Here is a 25,143-nt window from a genome sequence, read left to right as displayed (position 1 = left end):
TGAGAGTGGCTGGTCCTATCTCGCTCCCTCAGGCTCGCCTTAACAGCGAGCACCTGGGCCGGCCGCCGGCGGGCAGGTGGCTCTGCGGGCAGCTGCTGAGGGCCAGAGGCCATCACCTGTCGGCGGGGTGCGTGTGCGTGCGGCCAGCCCCGCTCCGAGCCCCAGAGTCGTTCCCCGACTCCTGCCCGCGGGCCGCCGCCTTTGAAGTGCAGCCCCCGCCCGAGGGGCCGGGCGCTGTCGGGGCGGGAGCGCCGGCCGGAGCGGGGCTGACCAGGGGGCACCGGGGGGAGGGCGGACGGAGGCGTCGCCCGGGCCGGCCCGGAGCCGGGTCTCTCTGTTTCCCCGTAAATAAAGCGTCGGGCCGTGGGCGGCCGTATAAATGCGGCTGCGGCGGGGCCGGCTCGCCCTGCCCCAGGCCGGGGAGCGGGCGCGGGCAGAGCCGCGGTTCAGGACGCGGACAGCGCTGCGGGCCGCGGGCGCGGCGGGGCCGGCAGGGGGGGCCGCGCTCGCCGCCCGCCGGCTCAGGCGGGGCCATGGCCGCGGGCGGGCGGGCGAGCGAGCCGCCGGCCGAGCTCAGCCACTACGTGGTGGCGCGGCCCATCTACAGCGAGCCCGGCTTCCAGGAGGAGAACGAGCGGCGGCCGCCGCTGCCGCCCACTCTCCGCGAGCGGGCGCAGGCGGCCTGCAGGTGGGTCCGAGCGGCGGGAGGGAGCCGGGGGCGCCGGAGGGCGCGCCGCAAACTCCACCCGCCGAGGGATGAAGCGCCCCGCACGCCGGACTGCGCGCGGCCACATCCCTGCTCCCTGCGCATCGCCGCTGCCCCGGCGCGCTTCCTCAGGGAGCGCGCTCCTGAACCAGTACGTGCCCCGTCCCCGTCCGGAAGACAGGGCTGTGACAGTCACCGTCCCTTAAATTTAAATGTGCATCAGCTCAGCTCGCTGTCGCTTTGGGGTTCTCGAGGCGCTCCAATTGCAGCTCCGTGGGGTGTGTTCATCACTTGTTTTCTCGCAGATGTTCAAGGAAACGGGCCTTTCAGCTTGCCAAGTCCTTTCTGCCCATCCTGGAGTGGCTGCCCAACTACCGGGTGAAAGAGTGGCTGATCAGCGACATCATCTCGGGGCTGAGCACCGGCCTCGTTGCCACCCTGCAAGGTAAAGCCGGGCACGCCCGCGCTCTGTCCCCAGGACGTCCCTATAAGGGAGCCGGCTGAACACCGGGACGTTATGCAGATGGAATTACAAATCTGAGGCTTGTTATTTAATACTAGATATTAGGTATTATTTTGCAATAAATAATTTATGGTTTTAATTTATTCCTTTTTCTTTCCTTGGCTAGAAGATTTAAATTTCCTGTGATGTGCTATAGAGATGTATTTAACTTTTCTTCCAGGCGTTTTACTCAAAGAGTATTTATTTTGATATTTAACATTTTAATTACATAGTGATAAATCAGATAGGTTGTGTGGTCCTATTTCTCTTTCTTCGTTGTTTAAGTTCTTCTGGAACTGCCTACAAAAATCTACTTACTTGCTCCCTTAAAATAATGCAACTTTGATATCTACTCCTCTTTAAAATTAATCTTATAAAGTTGTTCAGGTCTCTGCAGAAGACAACCCTCAAGGAGGTGATGATGTAGTCACATTTTTTAAAAAATTAAACTTGATGGCTTGCAATATTAAGTTTTCATTACTTCCTTATTCCATTTATTAGTAAAGCTTTCAGTAGATGAACAAATATGAAAGTGTCAGAAATAAGCAGAAATTAGTTCAAATAAGCCACTTAAAGAAGACTTAGAGAGCAGAACCATCCTGCCTGAGGTAGCATCTGTCTGCCACAAGACTGACTATAGCCTTGATACATCCAGTAATTTAACCTCAGTAGAGTTCTTACACTATTTTCACAGTTTTTGGGGACTGCAGCAGGCAATACGAGCTGTGTCAACCCCACATTTTCCTTCAATGGAAATTAAATGTTTGAGGAAGGGGACAAAGATTTTAATTGGGAACAAAGAAGCAGTTTACGCATTCCTGATTAGACACAAGTATTCCCTCCTGTCTGTTCCCTTGGAGCATTCTAGGAAGGCAGAAACTGGCAGAAAAAAAGCATTACAAATTTCTGCCCCAGGCAGGAGGTGACCTGAGAAATAAAGAAAGTGATTCTTTCCCAAAGAAGAGTGTCAGAGCTGGAAGGTCTTTGCTGAAGGTAGTAGCACAGTTACATGATCCCTGTACTTTTTTAAAATGAACTGGGCTAGACAGACCTTTCATATTATTTATAACAGCTATTGTGCTCATACTATAACTACCTTAAATTTTTTTTCAGTGCCCTGATTTTATCTTAGTTAGAATCCATTTGTAAAACCAATTTATTAAATATACTGTCTGATCTCCCTCCTGTGCATTAAAAAAAAAAAAAAGTAGAAAAAAAGAGAAAAAACCCAAATTAATGTAAATCTATACCTAACTGTAATTTTAAAAAAATTGAAATTTTATAATATTTATTACAGGAAAAATTGGCCAAAATATTTGCAAAAGAAGCTTCTGGGATCTTGAGGTCCCTTAAGTCCCTAATTCCCAGCAACTATATGCATTGCTTGCAATCCTCCAATCAGTCACAGTAGTATGACCAGCACTTCAGTTGTTTGAACTCTGAGAGGTTTTGGAGAATCTTTGAAGGAGAACTCTGGCTAACTGGGATATTATTTTGAAGGCAATTTTTTTATTGCTTGCTGGATTTGACAGCTTGCACAGGTATGCAAAGGAAGAAGAACCAAGATTCTGAAATTTATGTGACTTACTATTGGTAGATTAGATTTTAAACTGCTACTGGGAAAAGAAGTGGCCCTATTTTCATAGGAGCTGAAGATACTGAAGCATGTTTGTTGTGCAATAAATCAGAGTCTTGTGCTTGAAATTCTGCCTGAAACTAGAACCTTCACATATCCTCCTTTTCTCTCAAGAAGCACACACTCTTGCAACAATGTTTTCCAGTTAGATTTCCTATCTCAGCCTGTGTATTGGGCTACCTGTGCAAACATAGGAACATCTTCCAGTACTTACTCACTCAGCTACCAGCATGGGATATACAGTCATTTACAGTCATTGATACTCACATTTGTGCCTGCAACTGATTTACAGACAAACCATTCTAAACTGCATCTGGACCACAGCAGTACATCATTCTGAAAGTCTGTTCTAGATGAGATAGTAGATTGCTGAGAGATTTTAAATGTAATGTTTTGATGATCTATCATTTCAGGTTTGGCATATGCTTTGCTGGTTGCAGTCCCTGTTGGATATGGTCTCTATTCTGCTTTTTTCCCCATCCTGACATACTTTTTCCTGGGAACATCAAGGCACATCTCAGTTGGTAACTGCATGTGTTCAAGTTACAGTGAATTATCTATTACAGTGTTAATCCTTACTGCAGACATTAATATTTCATACAATATAACTACTTTCTGAAACAAATTGGCTATGGTGAATATTAATACTGGTGGATCTCAGGAAATGAAGGCTTATTTCTTCTTTATACAGGCAATTATGCATAATGGCTAACTTCAGGTATGCCAGTGCTTTTTGCTTGAATTTGTGCTGAAGTTTAAATCTTGTCTTTGGCTACACTCTATGCAAGATCAAGGCCTCAGTAGGCAGTATGAATGACAAACATTTTGTCTACCACTTAAAGCTCAAGATGGCTAAAACAGAGCTCTTTAAGTCTTCTCTACAAGCCTTATTTGCTGCATCCTTTCTTCATTACTGTGGACAGTATCTTCTTCTTACCAGTCGTGGAGACCTAGAACTTGTGTATCCACTCCAGCCTCACTCTAGGTCCTCACATCAAGGGTATTGGTAACCCTTGTTGATTCTTTCTGAATACTTTCTTTAAAATATGAGGTTTTTTCCCTGTCAGTTCTCACATTTAAAGTGCTTGTTAACAGCTTGGTCACTGAAGTTCCTTTTTCTTCAATCTAATCTTGTCTTTCCTAGCATGATATCTACCAAGAACACATTTTTTTCCCCTCCCAGAGCTTTGGCATGATACTACATTTTTTCATCAACTTTCTCCTCTGCTGCATCAAAGGCTCTGTATGTTTTCTCAACTTTGTTAGCCACTTCCAACCCTACCAAGCAGCTTACATTTGATATCCAGATCTGACTTGTTTTTTCAACTTATGGTGGCATTCCTACTTTCTAGATTATCAAACACTCCTTTTTTATGCTTTCCCCAATGCTCTTATTCAGTGTGTCCTTTAAGGTATCTATAAAATTAACTTAACCTTCTATAAGACGTTTTGTGACATTTTTCTTTTCTGCATAATTTTAGTAAATAACTGCAAAAAATAATGGTTACTTTTAGATTGTGTTCTGCTGACACAATGATCACTTTCTCTGTATCTTGGCCAAAGTATAGTTTCAGTCATCTTTAGCCAATGTAATAGCACAATACTGCCAAAATATATGCTCCTACCCATTGGATCATGTTCCTGCCACAGCTGTGGTGTTGGGAACCCTGATCATGTGGCACGTTGGATCAGCTGCAAACTAACCATGACAAAGAAACCCAAAAAAAACAACCAACCAAAAAACACAAGCAAACAAAGAAACCCTAAAACTTAAAGAAATAAATGTTGCTTTCACCTGGATTGGTGATCTGTGTTGTCTGGTTGTGATGCTGATACAAAGGAGATGGTTGGAATGTGTTGAACATGTTGCCCCTTTTGACCTTAAATTGGCTCAAGCAAAGCATGAAACTGCACTTGTATCTGTATGTACAACATAAGTTATTTAAAGAAGGAGCAGTATTTCAAAAAAGTGTATTTTTGTTTCATGTATGCAGTGCCTGTGGCTCTTGGCCCCCTAATACTACCAATGTACCCCAATTACAATATTACATGGTTTTTCTGACCTAGAATTTCTTGTCTAGTCTGATAAATGTTTTTTTTTCAATGTGTGTTAAACTTTAGTGTGTTCTGTTTTTCATTACAGGTCCATTCCCAGTAGTCAGTTTGATGGTGGGATCTGTTGTATTGAGCATGGCCCCTGATGAGAATTTTCTCATAGAAGGCAGTAATACTACAGGGACTAATGTCACAGGGGCACTGATAGACACCGAATCCAGAGATGCACAGAGAGTGCTGATTGCAAGTACTCTCACATTCCTGGTTGGAATTTTACAGGTAAAATAGCTGACTTGGAGACACAAGGTTGACACCGCTTTAATGTTAATGGCAGAAAAATATCTAGTAGAGCAATCAGACATTTTTCCTGTAGTAAAACACAAAAATCAAGGAAAGTTATGACAGACTTTTAGGACCTTCATATCCTGTGTAGAGTCTCTGCCAGCATGACTGGGAGCACAGAGAGCAGAGCAGCCCTGCAATTGCAGACCATAAAACCTGCATGAAACTGAGTACTAATGGTGCATATCCTGGAGCTTCCTTTCACACATTTCTTCAGGTCTCCTTTATTTCGTTGTATGGACAGTACTAAGCTACACTAGGCTGAAATGGGGGAAATATGGTCCAAAGACTTGCATCAACAAAGAGAGAAAACAAAGCATAAGAAATTTCCAAATAAAAGTGTAACTTTTTTTTTTTTTAATTTAACAAGCTGATAGTCTTCATGATTTTTCCAGGTTATATTTGGAGTTCTCCAGATTGGTTTCATTGTGAGGTACCTTGCAGATCCATTAGTTGGGGGATTCACAACTGCAGCTGCTTTTCAAGTGCTTGTGTCACAACTGAAAATAGTTCTGAATGTTTCAACTAAAAATTATAATGGTGTCCTTTCCATAATATATGTAAGTATGCTCTTCTAATCTGCTTTGGTATTATGACAAGTATTTTTATATAATTGCTTGTCTTCTGTTTCCATATCACACAGGGATGGTCCATATATATGGTGGTAAGTATAGGACATTCCTTTAATTCTCACTTTCATGGAGATCTGCAGCTGTTCATTTATAGCTGTGGGGCTCTAAATTGCTGCCTTTGGGGTTCCCCAGACAGAAAGCCTGACTGCCATCTTCAAGCCTTTTTCAGACAGAGCACTTTTTCACATGAAGTTTAAATACCAAGCAAAACAGTTTTTCACTTCTAGAGACTACAGTTCATCCCATCCCTTGCTTTCTCGCTTATTGTGAAGGACATTTGATCATTTATTAACCCTGTCAGGTCATCTCCCAAACCTGGCCAGTCCCAAGGCTCTTTACACTTAAACAGCAGGTCATTCTGGTAAAGGGCATCATTCTCCATCTCACACTGTAGCCATGCATGTGAATTCCTAAAGGTTACAGATTCCCACCCTTTGGCCAGGTACCTTTTGGTTAGCAAATGTGAGGCTGACTGTTACAAATCCATTTGTTGATTTTATAGAAAATGTTCAAATGAGAAATATTTTGGCTGCCTTACAGAAATACTGAATTCCTAGAGGTCTTGTACTACAGAATAGTCTCCTTTCCCAGGAAAATTATTCAGTTGTGTCATTGGCTTCAGCATGAAACTATCCAGGTTCACAGTATTTTAGATGTTGCATAGCAGTTCATATTAGAATAGCAGATTTCTAAAAGAGGCTGTTCTAGGGGAAAAAAAGTACTTGGAGATTTTGCATGCCAGTTCTGGCAACCAGACTAGGAAAAATACAGCAGACATCTAGATTAACAATAATAGGATGAATATAACTATAAACAGCAAGGAAAAAAATTCAAAAAGAGATCTGGAGAATTATTTGTGCAGGTAAAAACTATTACCTTATGGGCCTCTTCAGAACTAATGAAAACTCTTCCCCTCAGAACAAGAAAAGTTAGATGAGACAAACTACTTGTTGTATAATAGACCTTACAGCAGACCTGTCAGAATGAGGGACTTGTTAATCCAGCATTTTTCCATCTGTTTGTTTGTTGAATTAATAGTATTTAGTATAATACACTTTTTGAAAGGACTACGTGGTTCTTCCAGCCCGAGCAAAACTATGTGGGATGCTGACATTTTAGGTTAAAGTTCAAAGCTTCTGTGTTCTTGCAGGTGAGCCAGGCCAGGTGTATGTAGAGCAAAGAAATTGTTATTTCTGGTCTGCTCAACCATGATTTGCTATGCCTGCTTCAGCAAGTTTTGGACTTGCTTCAGTAGTGTTGTTCATCAAACTGCAACACCAAGCTTCCAACCAGCATTAGCAAAATCTGCAACCAAAGTTAGGAAGTTTCCCTGTGAAGTGAAGCAGTGCAAGAGGTGCTCAGCCAGTCTCATGGGATCCGTGGTAAACACTAGAATGGGCAAGAAATGGCTTCAGTCAGCCAAGTCCGATTCAGTGTTTCAGGAAGGCTTCTTTAGCTTAGAAGACATAGCCAATTTAGCACTTAGATGTTGTGTTTCCAAACCAAAGTCTGTTCAGAACGGTGGGACTGGTGGTGCTGCTGCAAACCTCCTCTAACGTTTGAACCAAAAGCTCACTACTGGGGGAGCAAACCAGGATGCAAGAAGTCTGTTTCTACCAGATCATTCTGGTACAGCTACTTCACTATGCATGGAATAATTACATTTTCTTGGAGACAGGAGGCAAGTGAGAACTACCCTGATGCTTAGGAGGAGGACAGAGGAGTATTTGTGACTTTTTTGTAATCATCTCTTCATGTTTTCTCTGTACAATAATTTTCTCTGTAATAAACAATATGACCAAGCAAGGGCAGAGGAAGGGTAGAGAATGGTGTGAGTGCTCCAGTCTGGAGCTGAACTCTGCTGGGAGGGTTAATTTACTGTAGAGTGAGGGCTTTCTGTTGCTATTCTGATGTGCAGGATTCTCCACAGCCTGGTAGGACCTGTGTGTTCACACTCATTCTCTGTTTGTCAGCAGTGTAAATAGGAACCATGTAAGGCATAGACCACATGAACTGGGCATGAAGTGAACCAGAGCTTTGCCCATGGGTCTGCTAGCTCTCTTTAGAAAAATGAGGATCTCCCTTGCTGTTTGTCAAAGTGAAGATACTCCAGATCTTCCCTTCCTTGCTCTGATACAGGTAGAGCTAAAACACAGGTAGAGCTCTTTTCACTTCGTATTAATTCACTAAAAAATGGAAAGCAGTAGCCCCCTATGTGGACAATTCTTGCAGTTATGCTTTTCCCATTAAATTCACTATTAAATCAATTTACTGGTATCATCTTGACAATACATTTTTCCTCAGGCTTCTCTAGACTTGAATGAAGTTACTTGGCCTTCTCCAAAACTCTGTACATCTGGATCATCTCATAGTATTTGCACATCCTTCAAGTGGACATGAGCATGTTTTATGTTGTCATTTTTCTTTTTCAGACTCTTGTTGAAACATTTGAAAAAATTGGGACCACCAACATTGCAGATCTTATTGCTGGACTCCTCACCATTTTTGTCTGCATGGTTGTTAAAGAAATAAACGATCGGTTCAAACACAAGATACCTATACCTATACCAGTAGAAGTTATTGTGGTAAGCAAAGGGGCATAACAAAAGCTGAAAACAGATAAAATGGATGGGTCTAGCTACATGAAGACAGAAACTCTTTTTAAGTCTTAAAACTGTTGTTTTATTCTATTACAGACAATAGTAGCCACTGGCATTTCATATGCTACCGACTTGGAAAAAAAATACAATGCAGGCATTGTTAAGAGCATTCCAAGAGGGTGAGTGTCTTTGTTTTGTGGGAAAAGGTATTATTTTAATTGGCTAAAAATGTCTGTAGTAAGGGAAAATGCATAAAAGAAACATTGAGAGCTGTAACCTGAGTTTAGAACACAGATCTGGAGATTTTCTGAGTTTTACTTCTGGCTCTATCACCTAAATGTGTTTCTTAGCTTTCCTTCTTCTGTAAAATGGGGTTTTAAATGTCTGTCTATTTAATGAAGTCCATCTGAAAATTAATTGCTTCCAGCTCATGAAATGACTATAGGATTATGAAAAATGGTTTTTAAAAATAAGGATTTTTAATAAAGAAATTCTGCATATATTTAATTTATGTAATCCTGAGTTATCCCACTGTGGTTCATAATCATGCTGCTATTGTTATCCCGATCAACTTTGTCACTTCCATACTCATAGGAGCAAGGATTACACTGGTAGAGACTTCCACTTGAAAAATTCAGAGCACTTCACAGTAGTAACCTTCACATTCCATTTAGTATTCAGGGCTTAATTAATTAAAATTTGTGGAAACACAGTAGGGGATAAAATGCTTCTGAGATTTTATTGAATAAATATTTTAACAATAGTATGAAATGACATTAACATATTTATGTAATTCATAATACTATTCAATAAATTCTTTATTCAATGCTTCAAAAAAATGTAGTTTTTCACTTTGCTATCATAAGGCCAAATCTCAGTCATGCTGAGAACAATGGGAACTTTGTTGCTGACTAATAGCATCAGGATTTGGGCTGGGGTGAGCTAGATAAGCGTGTTCTGTATGTCAATGGGCTGTTTCCACCTTTTATTAACTTGAAACATTACACTCCATATTATAAGCAACCTGTATGCCTCTGTTTCAAACTCCTTGACAGTTAGAATAGAATTCAATCAAAGTTGGTAACACCAATATATTTTCTAAATGCTAGATTTTTGCCTCCCGAGCCTCCAAATGTCAGCCTGTTTTCCCAGATGATTGCAGCCTCCTTTTCCATTGCTATTGTTGCTTATGCTATTGCCGTGTCTGTGGGGAAGGTGTATGCAACCAAGTATGACTATGCTATTGATGGAAACCAGGTATGTATAACCAAAATAGTTTATAAACATAGTGAATGTAAAACATGTTGATTTATGTAGCTAAATGAAAGAAACACCATTAACACACATTTTTCGGACAAGCACTGAAGTCTGACAAGATAAATTCTTTCAACTCTTAAAAAAAATATTTTAAATGGCCACATCGAGATGAACCAGATCCAGCTTCACTATGGGCTTTACATACTATTTCATTCCTTCTGTATTGGTTTAGTGACTGCAAGGGCACATTTTGAGGTGGGTATTTTTGCTCTGAAAGGGCTCAGCACTGTATAGGGGAATTTTCTGATGATGTCAAGTTGATATGGCCTAGCAACCTATTTTCCATTTCCACTTGTAAGGCATATTTTGAGGTGGGTTGCTTAGGCAGATGAAGACAATGTCAAGCTAAGAAGCTGCTCTGGACAGCTTTATTTACCTTTAGTCTTCATGCAGGATTTGAATCAGCTGAACTTTACATTTAATAAATTATTGTACTTCTCAGCATGACACCAGTTACATCAATATAACTATACTTGTAACCTAATAGATCAGTCCTGCAGCTTCACAAAAGTTAGTGCCTACAAGTGAATGTGCTGGAGTAGCTGTGTGCACTAAATGGCTGAACTGCTTTAAGCATTGGTTTCTAGGGGCACAGAGCTAGAATGTGACATGAGTTGTGCATCACAAGCTCTTACAGGATTCCTGCATTTGTTCAATGTCTTCACCAGGGGTTATGTTGCTTGCCCATGGTGTAGAATTAAAATCTCAGAAAGCTTCCTCATTCTGCATCTATGCTAATTTTTAATTTTATCCTTTGAGCATATTAGAAAATGCCCTCAGTACAACAAATAGTGTAAGATGAGTACTTTGTTTAAGGAGTCCTTTATTTTAGTACTAATGGATTACATAAAGTTTGACTTTAGAAACACTGTTTTGCAGTATATAAGAAAATTATGCTTCTCTTTGTCAGTTTGCAGTCCTTAAAGGTCATATCTGGTAACACTTGGTCCTAAAGTTGACTAAAATGCACCAACATTCAGTTTAATAAATCTCAAGGAATATTACATAATCCCAGAAATGCTGTTTATGCTGTTCTGTTGTTGAATATATTGTTCTGCCAGTAGTGGTGTGCTTCAAAGATACTGATTAAATATTGTTGTAGAATAATTAGTTTATAAAAGCAGAGTGCCTTCCTTTCAGTACTATGTTATGAATTTTACATGTAGCAAAAGTTAAATGCAGCCCAGGGTGATGGGCAAATAGTTTAGTTGACCTGGACGAGTTAAAATAACATCATAAAAGCAGGTAGTAAAATAATTTTGAAGGACATGTTGATACTGTTATCTACCAGTGTCTATATTGCCTTCATAGATCCAGATCATTAATGCCTAAGAACACTAGGAATTATACCTCTAATATTTTGTCACTGGTCACAGTAGTTACATAGGAATAGGCATGAATAATTTAGGTCTGTTCCTGCTCTTGTGGTTGGAGCTAAATGAAAACTTTACAGGAAATTTAATTATGTACAAAAGAAGGGAGACAGCCAAAATCAAATCTTAAATTATATTTTTAGAAATTTCCAATGAGTGAAAAGCTCTTGCACCTGTGTCAGCTTGGTGAAAACTATATTTCTGTGAATTATATGGAGTTGGTTGCAGACAGCTCCCAAATTCTTTATTTCCCAGCAGAGGAATGGCCCAGATCCCAGGACATAAAGTTTCCAGGGTCCTTGTCACTTGAGCAGAAACACCAGCATCAGTAGGTGCTGATATCTGTGACCCTGGGGCAAATCTATGAGAATTCTGCCTGAGACTAAGCATTAGTTCATCAGGATGCTTAGAGTGGAAAAACTTCTGACTAAGCAAACTAGAACTTTTTAGTGAAATTTTGTTTTATTGCAAAGTTCCTTAATACTTCTACTAATAATATAATGCTTTGCATTAGTTAAAGGCTTGTCTAAACTCAGACTATTGTACTGATCAAAATAATTGGTTTAGCTTATGATACTTGGGAGTTAAATTTATTCTAATACCCTCTTCTTGATGCAATTATTCCAGTGTAATTCTTAGAAATGTTAGGTTTGGTAAGACTGGTGGAAGTAAGCTTTAAACACCTTTGTACTCAGACAAGTATGTCCACTTCAGGGGGCGTACACTAGCTTCTTTGTGTTGGTTTCCAAACAGAGGTAGCTGCACTGGCACAAGAGGCATTTGTGTAAACATTTAACTGCTATTACTAATTCATACTCTTCTTAATATTATTCAACTATTGCAAAAGCACCTGTCTTTCTCCATTGAAAAAATGTCTTCAGGCATCTTTAGTTACAGCATTATCCAATTATCTTTCAGGAATTCATTGCCTTTGGGTTCAGCAACATTTTTTCAGGTGCCTTTTCTTGTTTTGTTGCAACTACTGCTCTTTCACGGACTGCAGTCCAAGAAAGTACTGGTGGAAAGACTCAGGTAATGACCTCTTCTTACTATGGCTGTGCAGAGGTAAATTTAATTTTGTGTAGTGCATAGATATCACCATGAGATGAAAACAGTCCTAAAATCATTGTGTTGCTGGCCCATGGAAAGCCATGTTAGCAGCTCAGCTCTAGTAGTGAATCATTTCTGTAGCTCTGCCAGAAGAGGGCAATCGAGTTTTTACATAGCATGAGTGACCTTAGGGGTTGGAAATATTTTAACTCTAGTTCCCCAGAATTTCTTTTCCAATTAGAGGACTGAGTTTATCACAGTAGGATGTGGGAGAAAATCTCTCCCAGCTGGCTATGATATCTTTAAGCTCCTAAGTACTGGCCTGAGCAGCTCTGCCATTTGCCATTCACCATCAGCCATGGAACATCTTCATCATGTTGAGTAAACTACCAAACTATAGCTGTATGGTTCTTAACAGTGAAAAACTACAGGTTATCCAGCAGCTCCTTTTCCAGCTTACACACAGACTGCTCCATTCATCTGTCTTTGTAACATTACCCCTCAAGAGCTACTACCTTGTGTTTGTTTAGACTTCCTGCTTAATTGAATTCCCTCTGTGTTAGCTGAAGTGCATAATGGTTGCTCACATATGCCTAAACACTTTGGCAGGTCTCCCTGTTCCTAAAGAAATGTAATGTGCAACTGTTTGTAATTTTTTCTTTGTAATCCTAGAAACAGATGATAGACTCGTAGTAAATTCATTTCCTATAAACATTGTTCTTTGCAGGTTGCTGGTATAATCTCAGCTGGCATCGTTTTGATTTCTATTGTTGCCCTGGGGAAATTGCTAGAGCCCTTACAAAAGGTACTGTACTCTTCTGCAGCACAGCCACATCAGATCCAAATGCTCAACTATGATGGGCAACATTAATATCACTCTTTAAACTGTGGTATCTGATTCCAGACAGGGCTGTGGTTTATAGTGTGTCTTGTTGAGCACTATCTTTTAATATGTATCTTTGCTTCTGAATACCTCTTTTTCATTATTTTTCTTCACAGTCTGTGTTGGCAGCTGTTGTCATAGCTAACTTGAAAGGGATGTTCATGCAAGTGTTTGATGTTCCCCGTCTATGGAGACAGAATAAAGTGGATGCTGTAGGTAACCTTTTTTTTTTTCCTCCTGAATGTTTTTGTCCAGTTTTGGGTTTTTTTACCTTTTAGTGCCATTAAGTTTCGCTTAACTACCATATAAGCAGGATTTTGAAATCTTAACATTGGAAAAGACTTATGTGTATCCTCAAAATGAAAATGCCATGAGGTCAGAAAAAGACTCCCCATTTTTAGGTCAGTATTCTGCTAATCTTCTTTATTCCCTAAACACTACAGTAAGGGTTCTGGCCAGGGTATTTGTGTGCAATAATAACTCCTTCATAGCTATTTCTGTAGTATACAGCAATCTTGTGTTGATATGGCTTGAAAAGCAGATGGCCTGCTGCCACCTTTACCATTCTGATTTTATCTTTTGCACTGTTAAGTGAGTGCAAAAGTGCACATTTAATTCATGTACATATATTTTTGTTGTTACCACATGAACATCCCATTGGCCTGAATAATCTCATAGTCCTCAGAAGAATGTTTTTTTGTTGTGGTAAAACAAATCCAAGCTAGGATGTGGATTCTTTTCGCATGCTAAGGGATGTATGAAGAGCTTTTTCTTATGAACCACTATAACCATATCTCAGGGTATTTGCTCACATCTCCCACTGTGTATTCTGTGGAACAGACCTTCACTGTAGCTCTTAGGGCAGGAAAAGATCACATGGAAGACATTTTTCCCATTACTTTGCTTAGATTTTACAGTTAGTGTAATTGGGCAGTACATGTCTTAGACAGATCTCAGATATTTTAATCAATCATTTACTGATTTATAGACAAAAGATCCCACTGACTTCAGTGAGAAGTGCAAGCACTCGGCTTTTAATAAAATTGTCTCTACTGCATGGGCAGTGATGTAGGAAAGAACTGAGGAGTGCACTTCAACTGTTCTGCCTGAATATTCAGTGGAGATCTTAGAGAAGTGCCATCAACCTGTTAATATGAAATACCTCTCTTTGCAACAGTTCTTTCTGATTCTTAAATGTCATTGAGGAATCACCTTTGTTTCCTATATGTCTGCATGGAGGGCATCTTACAGTATTTTACATCTTGGCAAAATAAAATTCTTTCCAATTTTAAGAAAGATTACTGAAGATTGCTCTCATCAGAAATAAATAAACGTAATGTTTAACTATATCTCATTTAATTCCACCAAAGGAATCAAATCCTTAAAAGATATTGTTATGTTGAAAACCCCCTTCTTTCCTAAAAAGGTACCTATGCCTTATAAGATAATGATGGATGAAAGCATCTAGGAGGAAGAAGAAGACTTTTGTCTTGGACAAAAGTCAAGACAGGGTACTTGAAGTCAGGGGATTGCTAGTGTGCTACAATCAGTTTCAAAGCTAAAATATGCTTCTCATATTATCTGGTCTAGTGTTTCTTTAGTGTGACCAGAAGTTATATGCTAAAATACTTTACATTTGTTATTTCTTCTCCAGATGATCTGGGTTTTTACATGTATAGCATCCATCATTCTGGGACTTGATTTGGGATTACTTGCTGGCCTTTTGTTTGGATTGCTGACAGTTGTGCTGAGAGTTCAGTTGTAAGTAATACAGTATCAGAAATAATTCTTAGTTGTATATTATGAAAAGGGAAGATAATATGCTGAAATGCAAGATGATTTGTGGCAGAATATCTGCTTGGGTATACAAAAATTTTGAAATGAAAAAAATCTGTTTCTTTTAGAATAAGACACTCTTTGTATGCTATCATTTAATTACACTGACAAAAGAGAAGCTGCATTATTTGATCAGTATTTTAGATGATGTTGGTCACTCTGGTGGTACTTAGCCATGTTTTATATGCACCCAAATAGGTGAGTTCTGAAAAGGGACAGGAACATTCTAGATCAAATATAAACAGATGTAGGGCTTTTGTAGTGAATTGATCATTATAGTAACTTTCAGCAGCTAATATTACTACAGTATATTGCACATGCCAATAACCCTTTCATTTATTGTTTATACAAGTCTGATTGTATGGTTGTAAAAGAAGAGCAAGATAAAGCATGAGAATAAGAAAAAAAAATGTGCTTCTGGCTGATTTATTGCTGCTTAAAGAATATATGGGAGTGGAATGGTGAGAAAAGGTGTATTTGAAAAACCTTATTTGGTCATCTTGTTATTTTTCATTGACCTTTTATTTGAAAATACAATATGACTTCTTCAGCTTGGAGTTCAGAGAGTACTGTAATTAGATTACCAAGGTATAGTTGCACTGTCAGCAAATGCATTAAAATAAAGCCTTGTAAAAATTGTTACACAATAGTAGATTATAATAAAATGAAATTTGAAGAGCCTCAAAAAAGCATTCCCAAATTCAACTAAGATAATGTTACCAAAATATAAAGGGGAGATAAGGCCTTACAAACCTCAAAACTATTTGCTTTGGCTGTTAAATATGTATCTGGAGACTGCAAATCATTTTGGTTTTGTTATTGACTAAAATAAAAATTTAGAAGGTTGGACAAAAAGATTTACATAATCTGAAAATAATGTAAATGAATTTCAGTTGATTTGAAATGAAAAAAAGCCATCAAATCTTTTTTTCAGTGTAAAAAAATTGGTTTTCTAAATTTCAAGGCAACTAATCTGCATTTTAAATATTCTTCTGGTTTGGGAAGTGAACAAGTTGTTCACTCAGCTCTTAAATCAAAATGGTGCATTAAGTAGGCTGAGACCAAAGTACCTTGTTTTTATAAAGGCCTGTTCACTACAGTGACGCAAAATAGCTTTTGCAATTCTGTTAGTTTGGCATTAGAAAGCAAACTACAGGAGTCAAAAACACTTCTTATGCAGCAATCCCTTTGATTCTGTGAGTGCCCATGTATGACATTCTCCTTCACTGTCTTTATTTCTGTTAGTCCTTCATGGGGAGGCTTTGGAAACATTCCTGGCACAGACATCTACAAGAAGGTCAAAGACTACAAAAATGTAAGTCATGGCTGAATTGTTTTCCTTGAGTCTACACATCTGTGTAAGAAAAGGTTGTGCCTTGCATATTGTACATAACTTGAATTTGGAAGTGGGGTCTTCAAAGATAACAAATTTCAGCACCCTCTTCATCCAGATGGTTGGTCCATCTTGCATGCTGGGGCTGTAAGCTTCTAAAAACAGAATTTCCTCAATCATTAAAAAATACATGCTTTTTTTTTGTTTGTTTTAATTAGATACACAATTGAAATACTTAAACTGCTTCTTATTGTCAAAATATGGCTGTTGCTGTTTAACCTTATATTTTTTGGCAACAGGTTATAGAACCAGAAGGTGTGAAGATTCTCAAGTTTTCAAGTCCAATTTTTTATGCCAACATTGATGGACTGAAAAGCAGCCTCAAATCCACTGTAAGCGATAAGTTATGGGTTTGGAAGCTTCTATACTATCCTTGAGATTCCCTCAGAATTATACCTGAGTTAAGTGAAATAATTTTGGTCTGTTTTCTGTAGGTGGGATTTGATGCAGTCAAGGTATATAATAAGAGACTCAAAGCACTGAGGAAAATACAAAAGCTAATCAAGAAGGGAAAATTAAAAGCTACTAAGGTAGGCCTTTTTAAACCTTATTTACATCGATTTTTTCTGAAAGGATTACTGTTGGAGCTTTTTAGTTAAGGTTTTAATTATGAATTACTCTGTATTCATCTTTAAAATAGAGATGAAAAGTGTGACTTACTATATGGTAATACAGTTTATAAGTAGCATACAGAATTTATAATACAACTTAACTTACAGTTTTAATCACCTAGACCCTAACTTAAGAGTTTCTAACTACCTGGACCCCCTGCAGATCAGGTGAGATCTTAATACATGGTTTAATGTAACAATATAACAATCATAATCTAGACTTAAAAATTACATGAAAGAAGTTGAGTCACTAATACTCAGAGAAAACAAAAGACATTGCAGGCATCCCTGGCCCATGGCAGTGTCTCACTGTCAGCAGCAGTTTTGGTCCAAATTTCCCACACAGGACTTATCACAGACAGTGCTCTGTGCACTGTTACACTTTTCTCTGATGGGGTCACCAACTACACCTGGTTGCCCACGTGCCTGGGACCTTCAAGACCAGCAAGGAAAGGAGAGATCAGCCTGGTGCCCAGGAACCTTGAAACTGGTAGGGAGAGGAAGAAGAAATCAGTTTGGTTTGTCTAATAGGTTCACAGGACCTTCAGGGCCTGAGAATGAGGGAAAAGGGAACAAGTACATGACCTGCTCAGCCATAGAGAATGGCTTCTTGCCCTGTAAAATGGCATTAGTTATGCTAACCACAGTACCAGGATTGGGAGCAGAGGATACTGGCCACAAGTGTCTGTCTTGTCAATTCCTTCAACAGGAGGTATCACAGGGTGGTATTTTCTGTAACTCCCAGACTTTCCCCATGATTAAATTCTATATTCCATATATTATCTGTGCATTAGAATGGCATTATCAGTGAGCCTGGTATTAATAATGAAGCTTTTGAGACTGATGAGGAACCTGAAGACAACCCGGATCTTCAAGTTCCCACCAAAGAAGTAGAGATCCAGGTGGACTGGAATTCAGAACTCCCTGTCAAAGTAAACATCCCCAAGGTGCCCATCCACAGTCTCATTCTTGATTTTGGAGCAGTAACCTTCTTGGATATTGTAGCTGTGAGATCAATAAAAACGGTAAGGGCATTTTTTTTCTGATGTTCTATGAAAATGAAACTAGTCAGTAGTATGTAAATCGAGAGCTGTTAGCTGAAGTTAATTTCTGAGTTTTAAAAAGTATGTTGTTGAAAAATACCATGAAAATATAAATATGAAAAATACCAGCAAGAAGTAGAATATTGGTGGTGTGTGTATTTTAAGTGGGAAAAAATGCATTAGAAGTACAATATGAAGGTTGCATAGTCAAGTACAGAAAATAAGTAACTGCAAAATGTGGTCCCCTTATATGCATATGTTATGAAATATTCTAGTTATATATTTTCTCTCCACATGCCTCCTGCTTTAATCTGGGCACAGGATGATGCTTACTCAACACTGAGGTAGTAAAACTTTCATCTTACCATCCCAGTTCACTTTTTAGCCACAAGATTTATTTAATCATTCCTTCATTTATTCATTCATTTTAGTTATGAAGGAAGAATGATTCATTTATTTATAGTATTTTCTATGGCTAGTATCAAGTGCTTCATCAACAGTCATTAACTAATCTTCACACTCACAGTACACAATAAGGAGATTATATTTCTTCCTGGGAAGAAGGAAATGAGGTGTAAAGATTAAGGCCAAGTATTTCCATTATTTTTTGGTGCCCAGTTAGAAGTGTGTAGGACCAGATTGTTCAGTCTTGATTTTTTTCTGATATTTTGTATGTTCAGATTAATGTTTTCACTAACTTAATTTTGCAGTTGGAACTACTTAGCCTATCTATAAAACCAGATCTTTACTATGACTCAAGTTCATCAATTAATAGAAATAGAATTAACGATCACCTCTGAAAATTAATCTAAGAGACTTGCCTGCCACCAGGGAGCCAGGGGTTGATTCTAGTCTCCAGCCTTTTAACTGAGTGAAACACAAGAGCAGTGTGTGCCTTTCATCAGCCTCCTGCCTAGTTACATGGGAATATGGGGTTCGTTGACATGACTCTCTCCATATGCAGCTTTTTCATCCAAGGACAGGTCCATCTGGTGCACTGCATGAGGGGAACAATCTGTGTAAAAAAATCTGCATGTGCCACTGAATGAGTGTATCATATCACACATACATGAGGGAAATAAAGCTCACTCAGGCCCACGTGGTCTCACTTGGAGAGATGATTATTCAAATTTTGAGAAGAGAATGAACCCTTAATTGGCAGCGATGCTTGTGCATGTAAAATTAGTCATTCCACTAACATAGTTAAAGATATGCCACTTCAGCAACCAGGTACTTAACTAGTGGATCTTTAAGTATAGCAAAGTATAGCAGTACCATAATTACGATGAATAAACAAAATGTACTATGTGGAATGAAGACAAGCAGAAAAAATGAAGTGTATGTGCCTATACATTACGCAGATATACAGACACATGTATTTTCTCCTTACATACTTTATTTATTGATGTCCTTGTTGCAAACTTTTTTTGTAGATAATTAAAGAGTTTGAGAGAATTGATGTGAGAGTATACTTTGCTTCATATCAAGGTAAATATCCAAGTATTCCTACTTTCATTCATGCAAAAAATAAAACAAAGGTGAGAAGGGATCTCTAGATGTGTCTGTGGTAGCATCTGTACTAATAAATATGTGAACTGTAACACTGATAAGCATTGTTGGCTCCACTGGGACACAAAAAACAGTGGGGTGCAAAGGAAATACGGCAAGTCAAAGTCAAGACTAACCTATAATTGATGGATTCATTTGGTTGTCCACTTAATTTCTGACAGTTGCAACCATGTATTTTAACATTTATTTCTTAAATTACTTCACACTGTATAAACTTGTTACGACTTTCTTTTATTCAGACAACCTTATATCTCAGCTGGAACGGGGTGCCTTCTTTGATGACACTGTCAGAAAAGACATATTTTTCTTGACTGTCCATGATGCTGTGCTCTACATACGGAATCAAATGACATACAGTGACAACCAGGATCCCATATTTGAGAAGGTAAGGATATCCAGCAGTACATTTCCCTTCCTTCCATCATCTAGCACTCATTCTTGAAGTTTCTGTGGCACATTTGAAAATTAGACCTAGAACTGCAGTACAAAAAAAAGTGGGAGCATAGTAAATTGGGCAGCTTCTGTAGTACATGAGTATTTTTGTAGATCAAAGGAAGGGTCTGTCAGATCCAGGAGCTTGTTAGTGAAAAGAACATGAGAAATAGCACACTTCATCCTAAGAGACACTTTCTAATTTCTGACTACTGCCATCTTAAGAACCTCATCAGCCATAGGTTGCATTTGGAACATTATATTTAATTGTTACAGATGGAGTTTTCTTCAATGTGTCATAATACTTCTTTTGGAACCTGTAACACTATACTGTGGAGATGGGTTCTCTAATTTTAGATTATATGACAAATATTTCCTGCTTGGTTTAGGCCTGCTGGACTTCTGGATTGTTAGCTGCAATGAATAATCATTCCCTGTTCCCATTCCCAACACTCCATAGACTTCTGATCAAAGCTCTAATCTCACTCTACTTGGCATGGATGTGTATGGAAGCTGTTCCACACTAGTGTTAATTCCTGCCCTTCTCTGTGCATTTTGTCAGTGTATTCTGTTTTTTCAGCACTCAGTAGCATTTAAAGATTTGCTATGATCTGTACCATTTAAAAGGCCCTCATTAGGAAAATGGTCCTAAAATGTCCTCCTTTCTTTTCACCACAATTCCTTTCCTACAATCACTGTTATAGTATTATGAATAAATAGCAATTAAAATTAATATTACTGATAACTAACTAGGATAGGACTCTTTTATAACTTCTTCATACTAATTTTTATGGTAGACATTAATATTTTCATAATGCTATACAGCAATTTAAATAGATTTTATTATTTTTACAAAGCCATAACTAGCCATGTGAGCAGACAGGCCCAAAGGCTCTGCAATTTATAAGTTCTTCTCAGATGAAGTAAATTATAATCTTTGTCAAGGAACAGTAAACAACAGACTGTTCTAAGTTGTGGAAGTTATTTTAAGGTACTTTAGAGTAAAAAAATAAATTTCAATTATATGGACAACATGTAACTCATCATGTTTCTTAATTTATTTCTACCAAGATTTCACTCATGCAGGAGTCCAAAGAACCCATAGAGTTCACAGAAGCCAGCCAGCCTGATGATGAACTTGATGTTCAGGAAGAGGTATGCATTTTAGAATGTGTCTATCCCTCTGCCTGTAGCCTTCAGTCTTGCTGTGAGAGTATGGCCCTCAACAGGTACCTTCTCCATAAATACATACCCTCTCTGGATACTGCATGTCAGTGCTAAGTGGAGGAAGTCAGATTTTTCTTGAGATATTTTGAGATAGTAGTAGATGATATCTGCTTAAGTATCTCCTCATCTCTCTTGCTTTAGGATTACTTTTGCCTTACACTGGCTTATATTTAAACACAAGCTGGGGGCCTAAAAAGAAGACTTTGTAAGACTTGAGGCACTAGAGTGGAAAATTATGATCAATCTTTCATTCTTCCTTTTAAGACAACAGACAGCTTCTTGCACAATCTGCACAGTTTACAGATGTTCTTTGTACTTTCACTGAGTTTTTAATTTACACAAACATGTAATTTTCCCAGATGCTGCATACTGAGAACTAACCACAGCCTGTTTCTCTCCACCTTTCAAAACCCATTTTTCTAGGCCATGCGCCGACTTGCTTCCTGAAGGACTGCTGGTACCATCCTGCCTGTGAGCACACGGCAATATCCACACACCAGTACTACCCAGACCAGCATTTTCTGCTATTAAACCAATCTTTGCACTTGAAGAAAACCCTGATTGTTTGTCTGAATGATACAGATCTCTACAACTCTCCAAATTTTAGCTAGCATTATCCCAGAAATATTCTGGACCTTGATTCTGCAAGCACTTTCTGCTATGATATATATTAATAAAAAAGAAAATCAGAAGACTATTGTGAAAGATGTACTCAGTTTTGGGACTGAAAAGCTGCTCTGTGGTCTGCCCAGGAGAGTGGAAGAGACCAAAATCTTTGGATGGCAAGCTTTTTGTTCAATATTTCTACAAAGTCTAGTGAAAGGGCTGGAGTTCTTGCTGGCCAAGGCTTTGAATTCTAGAACATTAGTGTGAGAATATGTGCTGACAAGCCTTGAAAAATGTACCATGATCATTTTTTTCAAGCAATTCCTTAAATTGCTGCAGGTAGTTAGATCACTGAAAGAGGTGACAGGTGAAACTGTCACATGAACAGGAAACAGCACTGAACTACAGTAATACTTTAAATAGGAAAAGTTTCTAAAGACCCTTGGATATGGGTTCATTTGTTCTGTATTAGTCCCATTGTAGCAAGTCTTGCACTACTGTTAATGATTGTCCCTTAAATGAAGGACAGACAGAAGATTATTTTGGCTAGGTTACATAATCTTCATCAAGAGGCGGATCATGACATAAATTAAGGAAAACCTTAGTCCCTGAGTACTTAATGAAATCTGTGAAACAGGCTGATACTGAGTGTAAGCAAGAAAGTCAGAATGTGACCTAGTATTGATATTTGGGGTTCTTTTAATGGAATATAGATGTATTTTTTGTTTAATGAATAGTTATATTTTTATAGAGATTTTTTCTTTTAATAGTCTACATTAAACTGCTGCTGTTCTTTTACATATGAAAGTTCATAATGCACAAGTGCAATAATTTACAAAAGATTTGAATAGCAAAACTTTAATCCTAAACTAATGTTCTTAGTTTTCATGAAGAAGAAATGTATTTTGATGGAAAATGGACTGCCACCTTGATTTATTTAGCATTGCATTATTTTTAAAATGGGAAAAACCTCTGCATTGTGAGGAAATTGTTAAAAACTGAAGTGTAAGAAATGTCCAGGTATAAAATGCCTTTAAGTTTAACAATGGTGAAAATTACCTTCAGTATATTTAATTCTTCTTACTTGATTACATGAGAGAAATTTTCTCACATACTGCACAGATTTCTGCTGCAGGTAGCAATGGAAAAGCTAAACACTAAATAAATTATCCAAGTTAACTCTGTTAACATCAGTGAAAAAAAATCCTATAAACTTCAGCCAATGGCACCAAATTAGAATCCCTATTCTCTTGTTACAGCACAGACTTCAGCCTTCACAACAGTGAAGTTTCTCAGTACAGACACTTGAGCTTAGGTGATGTTGGTGCTCCAGTCCAAGCCAGCAAACAGCAGGATTGTATTCACAATGGACATGGGCCTTTTGTCCGTGGGATGGGCATCTCCACCATCTGAGAATGGAGCAAGAGTTCAAGAGGCAAATCAGACCACTCTGCACCTGTTCAGATGGAGCCATTAATTTCTATTGGCACTAATGCTTCAGCCCAGCCTGTGATTTGACAATTCATGCTTTTAACCCCACCTGTCCTCCTTCTGTCTCCTTGCCAGCCTGTCACAGGAGGTTGGCACTTCTGGCCTGAAGACCCCATCAGGCTGTGGCCCCAACTCCTATTAACCTGACTGCTGGAACATTTGCCAGTGCACAAGGCCAGTAACATGTTTTTAGAAGCTGTACTGCTTCTCTGGAACAGATACACATTTTAAGTAAAAAGTAAAATAATCTACCTGGTAAGTGAGCTTTCAGCTAATTGTTGCACGTCTACAGAAAAGATGGTAAAAAATTGTAGCAGTGATTTTTTTTTTTTTCAAGGCAACATCTGCAATGTGAAGTTTGAGTACAGATTCCTACTTAACAGAGATGTCATGACATTATTTTTTTAAATTTCTCTAGTTCTTGTCTGGACAGGTATTTAAAAAGCAATTAAATACTCAACAGTCTTCCAGTTCTTTTCCAAATATGACATCTGATCTGGGATTAATTGTGATAAAATATGATAAAATGCACTTATTCTTGGCCTGTGTATTTCTTCCAGGCATGGTTGGTCTTAATTTAACAGGCACAAAATATTAAACTTTTCTCTGAAAAACAGCATTTCTCTCAAAGCCTACAGTGGCATAGAAGAGTAAGAGGTAGTATGAAGAATGCATTCAAATGCCTTTCTCATTGGTTATGTGCTTAATTTTCTCTGTATCCCTCAAAATTAAGGATACCAAAATAATGGATTTTGCAATGAAGCTATAATTCTCTACAGTTTTGTACTAATTAATGTATCTTTAAGTAGTGTAACTGGATGTGCTTATCTTTTTCCAGCAGCATGAAGAAGTGGTATTTTTGTATGCATTTTGAGTATTACTGTTCTGTCTTTGCATGTCAGATATCAAATTTGGAGATGTATTTTTTTTTTACACTTTTAAAAAGCTACATTTGAAAATTATACCCATAAACTAGAAAATAAAGTTGTGCATACTGAAAACGTGCTCCTTGTGTCCTTGGGGGTTTCTTGTTTAGTTTCGGGTTTTTTAAGTCTTTTCTTTGTGAATTCCTATTATGGGAAGATAAAGCATATTATGAAGGAATCAGTGTCCCGCTTACCTTGGTCTCTGTTTTGAGTATCAACAAACACAAAAGGGAAAACCTGTTCCCTCTGCCTTGTGGGGGTAAGACAAGAAATGTGAGACTTTAATGGTAGCTTTTAAATGTTACGCCTATAAAGATAATGAGAGATACTGTCTGTAGGAGCACAAGATCCCAATCCGGGAGGCTTTTATTGAGACAATTACCAATCTGAAGTGCATGGAGTAGAGTTACCCGTACTTTAGCGTTGTGGTAGGACTGCTCGGGGCCACTTTCTACTTATAACTTATGACTTTGTTGTATTTTTATTTCTTTCCTTTCTCCAGTGCTATTCTTCAGCATCGCACCGAGTTTACAGGAATTAAAAAGTGCTCAATGTAACATTAAGCCCACTCCTGAGCTAGTGAGCTCTGTTGTTGTGAAGCTGCTGAGTGCTCTGGAGATTCAGTGCTCCATCACTTGTACAGCGTGTCAGCAATCTGCCATCTCCATGCTAAACTGGAGGCTGACCAATCTGCCATTTCCATGCTAGAACCTAAGGCTGACCAATTTGCCATTTCCATGCTGGAACTTAAGGCTGACCAATCTGCCATTTCCATGCTAGAACCTAAGGCTGACCAATCTGCCATTTCCATGCTAGAACCTAAGGCTGACCAATCTGCCATTTCCATGCTATAATTTAAGGCTGACCAATCTGCCATTTCCATGCTAGAACCTAAGGCTGACCAATCTGCCAT

The 25,143-nt window shown here is 38.7% G+C and overlaps 1 protein-coding gene across 1 annotated transcript; it reads left to right on the top strand.

Moving 5' to 3' along the window:
- The first annotated feature begins 520 nt into the window (after nt 1-520).
- On the top strand, nt 521-24,309 carry SLC26A4 (solute carrier family 26 member 4). Its single transcript, XM_021539125.2, has 20 exons — nt 521-688; nt 1,012-1,151; nt 3,258-3,368; nt 4,988-5,178; nt 5,637-5,801; nt 8,306-8,458; nt 8,570-8,652; nt 9,583-9,730; nt 12,082-12,195; nt 12,941-13,018; nt 13,213-13,308; nt 14,751-14,857; nt 16,178-16,247; nt 16,565-16,657; nt 16,760-16,855; nt 17,731-17,961; nt 19,413-19,467; nt 19,788-19,933; nt 21,052-21,135; nt 21,631-24,309. The coding sequence occupies exons 1-20, from the start codon at nt 534-536 to the stop codon at nt 21,652-21,654; spliced, it is 2,340 nt and encodes a 779-aa protein (XP_021394800.1). The 5' UTR covers nt 521-533; the 3' UTR covers nt 21,655-24,309.
- Nucleotides 24,310-25,143: the final 834 nt, after the last annotated feature.

The sequence above is a fragment of the Lonchura striata genome, chromosome 5 (genome assembly GCF_046129695.1).
Source record: "Lonchura striata isolate bLonStr1 chromosome 5, bLonStr1.mat, whole genome shotgun sequence".
NCBI lineage: Eukaryota > Metazoa > Chordata > Aves > Passeriformes > Estrildidae > Lonchura > Lonchura striata.
Note: the sequence above shows the minus strand (reverse complement) of the source record. Positions and strands in the feature narration are given on the sequence as shown.

Coding starts and splice junctions, on each gene's coding strand:
- SLC26A4 (XM_021539125.2), top strand. CDS start 534: ATGGCCGCGGGCGGGCGGGCGAGCGAGCCGCCGGCCGAGCTCAGCCAC. Junction 14,858..16,177: donor GTTGTGCTGAGAGTTCAGTT/GTAAGTAATACA, acceptor TATTTCTGTTAG/TCCTTCATGGGGAGGCTTTG. Junction 19,468..19,787: donor ATACTTTGCTTCATATCAAG/GTAAATATCCAA, acceptor TCTTTTATTCAG/ACAACCTTATATCTCAGCTG.